Source organism: Toxotes jaculatrix, chromosome 13 (genome assembly GCF_017976425.1).
Source record: "Toxotes jaculatrix isolate fToxJac2 chromosome 13, fToxJac2.pri, whole genome shotgun sequence".
NCBI lineage: Eukaryota > Metazoa > Chordata > Actinopteri > Toxotidae > Toxotes > Toxotes jaculatrix.
This window is the reverse complement of record NC_054406.1, coordinates 10,243,675-10,250,772: the sequence shown is the minus strand read 5'-3', so window position 1 is coordinate 10,250,772 and position 7,098 is coordinate 10,243,675. Positions and strand designations below refer to the sequence as shown.

The 7,098-nt window shown below is 41.2% G+C and overlaps 1 protein-coding gene across 1 annotated transcript; it reads left to right on the top strand.

Moving 5' to 3' along the window:
* The first annotated feature begins 2,381 nt into the window (after window positions 1-2,381).
* On the top strand, window positions 2,382-6,171 carry fam8a1a (family with sequence similarity 8 member A1a). The gene is made up of 5 exons (XM_041053614.1): window positions 2,382-2,865; window positions 3,091-3,211; window positions 3,528-3,651; window positions 4,435-4,574; window positions 4,862-6,171. The coding sequence occupies exons 1-5, from the start codon at window positions 2,442-2,444 to the stop codon at window positions 5,004-5,006; spliced, it is 954 nt and encodes a 317-aa protein (XP_040909548.1). The 5' UTR covers window positions 2,382-2,441; the 3' UTR covers window positions 5,007-6,171.
* Window positions 6,172-7,098: the final 927 nt, after the last annotated feature.

Sequence of the window (7,098 nt, the reverse complement as noted above, 5' to 3'; positions counted from 1 at the left end):
TTGCTGTCTATTATTAACCTGTTGCGTTGACTCAAAAAAGTAAAGCTAGATTCGTTAATTAATCTCAGCCCACAGAACACAAATCAGTGCATAAGGCTGCTTTTTAAAAGGTAATGACAGTCAGCTGGTGTGTGGTGAAACACCCTTTTTTAGAGTGTAAAACCAAAGGAGAAATAAGAGAGTATGTTAAATTTAAAATATCAAAAAGAGTCATTAGTGGAAGTTCCTTAGAGGACAACCTATGCTATTTGTCGTTCACACAACATTGCCAATATGTTCATCCATCACTGGTTTAAACACTGACGTATGACTCTATCATATTTTTTGAACTCATCATATGTTTTGCAGGCAATAAAACTTTTTTTTTTCCTTCTTACAGCTGCCACCAGTATACTAACCAAACTCCCCTATTCACTCACCCCTCTTCCAGTATTCACACTCACACAGACACACAGACACACACACCTCCACAGCAGTAATCCCACCAGGTTGTTGGGTTTCTATGGGGGTCAGCGTTTGCCGGACGCAGCTTTTATTTGGCCCTGATTACTTTTGGGCACAGTCATCGTATGGCCTCTGTCGACAGGGATAACGCCCATTGGGGTCGGATTGGCGTCCGCCTCACTGGCTCCATTCAGTGGGCCAGGCACAATCATTTAGAATTGGCAGACCTAACACCTAACCCACAGAGTCGGGCCAGCCCAGTCAGCAAATATCACCCCCCCACACACCCTCACCCCTTTAATCAGAGAGGAGGGGAGACTAAAATGAGCGAAGGGGGGGAGACAGAGAAAGAAAAAGACAGAAGTAAGAGCAGAGGTAGAACGGAAAAGAGTGGGAGACATGAGTGAGCAATTCCTACACATTGGGGTCACAGGGAAAGAGGGACATAAAGAAAACTCTGTGTATGAGCGTGTGTGTGTGTGTGTGAGAGAGAGGAAGAGAGGCAGGGGGGGCTGATCATCAGCTGACCGGCCAGCAGGTCTTTTGAATCAAAGCCACTTCCACAGCAGCTTTTACATAGTTTTGAGTTTTTGACCCCGATGGCCTCTGTGGCAGACCACTGATTTGTCACTGAACTCAGATGTTTGGGATTCCTAAATGTGGCTGCAGGCCAAAACTCACACACCTCCCACCATCAAAATGGTCAAAAGTTCTGGGCAGAATGAAGCATCATTCTATACCGAAATGTGCACAAAATGCAACCAACCCAAGGAGGACACAATAAAAAAAACACTACAATTAGAGTGTTTTTCTCATTTGTGTACCTGAGCTCATATAATTATTGAACATAATAAAATGTATAAAATGATATAATACCATTATAAATATATGAGGAGGGATTATTCTGTTAGTTGTGTTTTATGTTATGAATTTGGATCAAAAGGCCTCTGCTGCTCTCTTGTGGTGCAACTGAAAGGTTGCATTCTTTTGGTTGGGGCCAAGAGGAAGGACATCCATCATTATCCTGCAGTATGTTTATATTTCCACACCTGTTTGCTATAGAATTATGAGCCTGAGTGCAAGGAGTCATTCACTGTAATAAACAGGCCAAACACTTCAACTCGAAATGGAAGTTATTTAGTTTGAAATCACACCAAAAGGTTTGTGTTAGTGACACAAAGAGGCTTCAGATGCTGATAAATACAATGCTCTTATCAAAATTGTTAATGGTGAAATTTGTTGAAAATGGACAACTTTGTTTATTTTGCCACTGTTTTTGGCACTTTTACCATATGAAATGGGCTGAACCAGTTCTACCCACGATAGCTGGTATGTATCTGTTCTTTAAGTGAAGTAACTCAGACATTTCATGGTGATATCATAGTATTAAATTCTATCTGAGAGGACACACACTGGAAAATGAGTAGGGGTATACAGTTTTTATTTATTTATTTACAAAAAGAGGTATATAAAAGCCCTAAAAATCCTCATATTTCTTAAAAAGTGTGATGACAAATTTTTTTTTTTTTTAAATAATGGGTCAATACCTCAAGCTTCTATGAGGAAGTTAATTTTGCGCCTGATGATAGAACTGTTACTGAACGTTGGGAAAATAGGAAAATACACAGGATGCTCCTTTAAATGGCCCATACCATTAACGACAGAAGGGGGGGTTATTAGTAGCATTTTCACAACATTAGGGTGTTTTACTGATATTTGCGTTACAGATATAGTCGGTATTGCATTTCTAAGTGACATATTATTGTCTAAATTATTTTTAAAGATGAAATATCATACAATGACATGAGTCTGGAAAGTAACGTGTAACGCTGAGCTTTGCTGGAAATCCCTGTATTTACAAACACGCTTAGCTGAGCGTTGTTCTGGTAACCACCAGGGAGCTAATGACCGGGGGTAAGGAGGGATTACCTGGCGGAGAGAAGGCCACCGAAAACACTTTCATGACTAATTTCGTGAGGCTGTGAAGTGGGTCTGACATGTCCGCGACTACAGCGAGTGACAGCCGCCGTGACGGCCCTGAAACTGGGGCAAATCAGCCTCAGGCGACTGTAACGGCGGAATACTGCGCGAAGTTGCAGCAGTGGATGTGGCAGTATTACTGGGGGTATGCCAGCTGGCAGAGCTGGGTGGCCCTGTCAGCCTTCCCCTTTCCTCCGCCGTGTACTTTCCCTCCGCCGTGGACCAGCGCTCAAACAACGGGTGCACCTGCCTCGACCTCCGGCGGCGGACAGCAGGCGGTCGACACGCGAAGCTGGTACAGCTACCCTTATCCTCTCAGTTTCCCCGCGTCCTCCTCTCATCCGGGTGGTGCCCAGACCGAGCAGAGCTCAGCCGCGACCCCGGCCCCCGCCACTGATGCCCGGCCAGCGCAGCAGCAGAATGGAAATCCACCTCAGGCAGGTAAGTTAATGCTCCGTTTGACAGTGAGGTGCTGTAGTAGTCACTGGCCTCCATGTGTGGGCTTTAGTTTGTATAAGCTAAGTCATGAGTCTGTTGGGAAGCAGGCTTAAGTATACAAGCTTATATGCTTAGAGTCTCCCTCAGTCTTCTGGCAACCTTTGGTGACTTTCATCAGACCTGCAAACTGTGTTGCATCTGAAACAAACTTTTCATTTTGCTTCATAGGACGAGAGTACACCATCCCCTCCCCTCTCCAGAGGTTCCTAGCAGAGACAGTGGATTTCTTTATCCTGTTTTGTGTGAAGGCCACTATTGTGCTGTGGATCATGCATCTGAGTGGGATGAAGTGAGTAAAGCTTTAAAGCAGCGTTCGGGGAAACTGGACTTTTGAACTAAAAGGATAAACAAATGAAGACATGAAAAACAGAGCCTAAAGTATTAAAGATTCAAATCAACCATCTCAGTCTGTCACTAAACACTGTTTTCCCTTATTAGAGTTTTTTTTCCTCAGTCTCAGCTGGTAGTGGTGTAACTGTGGGTCAGTTATGCAAAATAGACAAATTGTGTAACTAAAGAATTTGCATCGTTTCTTCAGTGCCAAGTTGTTCCACCATTCCTCAGATATGCCCTCACATAGGCATAATCTCTCTCCCCTTTTAAAGGGACATTGCCAAATTCATTACCCACTTCATTGTGGAGGAGATAGACGAGAACACGTCCATCGAGGACCTGCAGAAGATGATGGCTGTAGCTCTGGTGTACAGGGTGCTGGTGTGTGTCTATGAGGTGGGCCACATTTCACACTTTCACACAGCATTTAAGCTATTGAAGAATCACATCAAGCTGTGTAATTCATGTTCATTACATTGCAATATGTGGTAATTTTCAACTGGCAAGAAATCAAACTTAGTGACTGTTTCGTATCGGTAATATTTAATATTTTTGCCAACATATTGTCCAGACATTGTTTCACACGGATGTATATGCAACATATAGAGCAGTAACGTTTTAAAACAACTTTTATTAGACTGTTACATGCAGGTTTTTCCAAAGCTGTGAAAACGGAAACACTCAAGCCAAATGACCTCTTAAGAAACAATGTTTATTTGTGATTAAAGCAAATGCACAGTTGAAGCAGATGTAACATTACCTATTTTGTCCGTTAACATTCGGTTCAAGCTGCCACATTGCCACGTGCTCTTGTTTAATGAGATAAGAGTCAGGCAGAGTCAGAGTTCCACTAAAACACAACATTGTTTCCCGGGACAGTGATGCAACATTGCATTCATAGTTGCCTGAGATGAAGTCATGCACCAGGTCTCTTGTTTGACTTCTGCATCAGTGGCTTGTTTTCCCAGGTGGGAACCAGCACAGCACTGGGACATTTGGGCGTCTCTGTGCAGACTAATGCCATCTGGCATGCTTCCTTCAATGCTTTTGATCTTGTTTGTGGAAAACTGAAAATTAATTTTTTGTTTTTTAAGTCCTGTGTTGTCCTGACCATTTTTAATAACATGGTCAGAAGTTGACTGGGTTGCTGTTTGACTTTTGTCCATGTTATCTCATCAGATAATCTGTATTTGGGGTGCTGGTGGTGCCACTCCAGGGAAGTTCCTGCTTGGTTTGCGGGTGGTGACATGTGACACATCCACTCTGGTGCGACCCAACCAAGTCTTTGTGGTCCCAGCATCTAATGTTTCGCTCTCTGCGTGAGTGACCACTTACTTTTTGCTTCAGAAGAAGAGACAAAGTATTAATTTTAATGGAAAATGAGTACAATGTGTTTAGATAAACAAACCGTGAGTGCAAAATTTAGAGGACTGCGATTGATAATATTGTGAAATATTTTGATTGGTCTAAATTTGCTCTTGGAATCTGTTGTGGTGTCTAAATCACAAACCAGTGTCTGTAGTAGTCTCTAGTACCAGTAGAGCATCTAACTGGGGTTTCTCTAATCTCTTGTTTTGTCTCGTCTCCTTTGTCTTGATTTTCACAGCTCTACGGTGCGGGCGTTAAATAAGAACTTCTCCATTGCCTTCCTCTTTCCTGTCTTCATCACTCTCCTCTTCTTCCAGCACAACAGGACTGTGTATGACATTGTGGCAGGGACCATTGTTGTCCAACAAAGAGGGGGTAGATAGCCTCTTCTCCAGCAGCAGACTCTCTTATATTTGACGGGGGTAATGAGTGATCAGCCCTTGTGTGCTAAGTATCCTGGAAATTCAATTTAAATCAGTCAGTAATGACAACAACAGCAACAGCAGAGAAGCAATGCGTTGGCCCATTTCTACACTCAATCAAACTTGGACTTGAATTGCACTTTAAATGGGATTCATAAGTTTAGGCCTGGTATGATCAGCTTTCCAGCTTTTGGTGTAAAGTATTTATTGATTTATTGATTTATTTATTTTTACCATTGGATCAACAAATAAGCTATGAGGAGAAAGTATTGTGAGTTTTTTTTTTTGATGATTGCAGTTTAAGTTTAGCTGAAAAGGGTGCTATTCAATGTTTCCAGGATATCCTTAGACTTCCCCTCGTATGACGTGAATCGTCGAACGTGTGTTGTGTCATGTTTATTTATTTTTTGTGGGAAGCTTAAAGCACCTATGTGTAGGATTTGAAAACGTTGGTGACCCCTAGTGGCTGTACCAAGAAAAGGCCCTAAGATGCCTACCAATTTTCACAGGGACTCTTATGTTTCCACAAGGACAAACTTGCCATCAAAATATATACATTTATGAATTCCACACGTAGGGGCTTTAAAGGAGGATTAAATATTATTAGATTCTATATTTTCTGAATTTCTTATACACTTTGTTCTTTTCTTCAGAGTAATAAAGGTGAATCGGATGTTTGGTTTGCTTATCATTTCTGTGCTATATAGTGCTTATTCTTATGAACTCATATCGAAGAAAAATGCCAGGCTTATTTGTTTCCATTATTTGTGCCTATGGATATTTTGATGAAGAAGTATTGTTTTGATATCTTTCTGCCATGGTGAAATGTAACAAACACTATTCTCCCTTGTATATGAGGTTTAAGCACAAGAAACGTTTGCGTTGAATTTGAATTTTCTGCTCATAGTTTCTGTCTTCAGACTTGTAAGTCTTGTGACTCAGGGCAACTGTTTAGCAGAAACAACTGTTTGTCTCAGTTCCCTCACTGAAAAACACTGCTCATGTTAGATTTCTACTCACAGTGTGCACAGTGTAAAACCTCCTGTGGTACTAAAGGTTATTAATCATTTATTCACACGCTACGATGTTGTTTTAACAGTCCGGTGCAGAGTTTAAGGAAACCTACAGTTTGCCCACTTATTTCAATCTATTGACATATGGAATCAGATCTTTCTGTATCATACTATGCAGTGCTTTGTCTTTAGATCTGCATACTTACAGATGCTGACACAAACATATGTTCAAGATAATGAAAACTGGCATTAAAAGTACCAATTGTTAAAAATCCTGGTCAGATAATTCAGTTGCAGTGTTAAAACCGTCCATTCAAAACAACTCATGGGTTGTCCACTTGTTTTACATTTGGCTTTAACAGATGACCATTGAATGTTGTGGCAGACCAGTAGATGTAATCCCACAGAACGCTGATAAATTTAATCATGATTACAAACAAAACAAAACATAAAGATGAAATGACTATAGCTGCTGATCTGGAATTCACAAAATTACGTCGATCACCCCTGACTAGGTAGCTTTAGGAACTTTTATGAAAGGTGCCAGGTAAGCGTATTCTGTTAGATTCTTGCTTGAAGATATTTTGACCTTCACATAAGGAAAAACTGAACAGGCGTCCTTGATTGGTACAGAGGGGTTGCTGCATCATTAATGGGTGAGCATGTCTCTTAACAGCCTTGTTCTGTATAGTTAGTAGGCATAAGTGAAGGGCTGCTGCTGTGCACAGAGAAAATGTGGATGTTTTAATGTAGTATAGAATCTAAAGGAACAGCAGGCAGTGTTAGAGAAGTCTAAAGTGTTTAGCTTTTGAGTATAAACTTGGTGAAGTGCCCAATAAGTACTGAGTGAGCTGACAATGTAAAGGTAAGGCTCCTTTCTAAACTGTAGGACAGAGTTGAGACAGTCCTCAGGTCGCTGATTCAGCAAAATAAGTAAATATAATTGACAGAGGATTTTCAGAATACATTAAGAAATCAATTTTCTTTGTTTCATGCCTGAGAACGTTTGTGATATGGCTCCTTTCTAGCAGAAATACAGA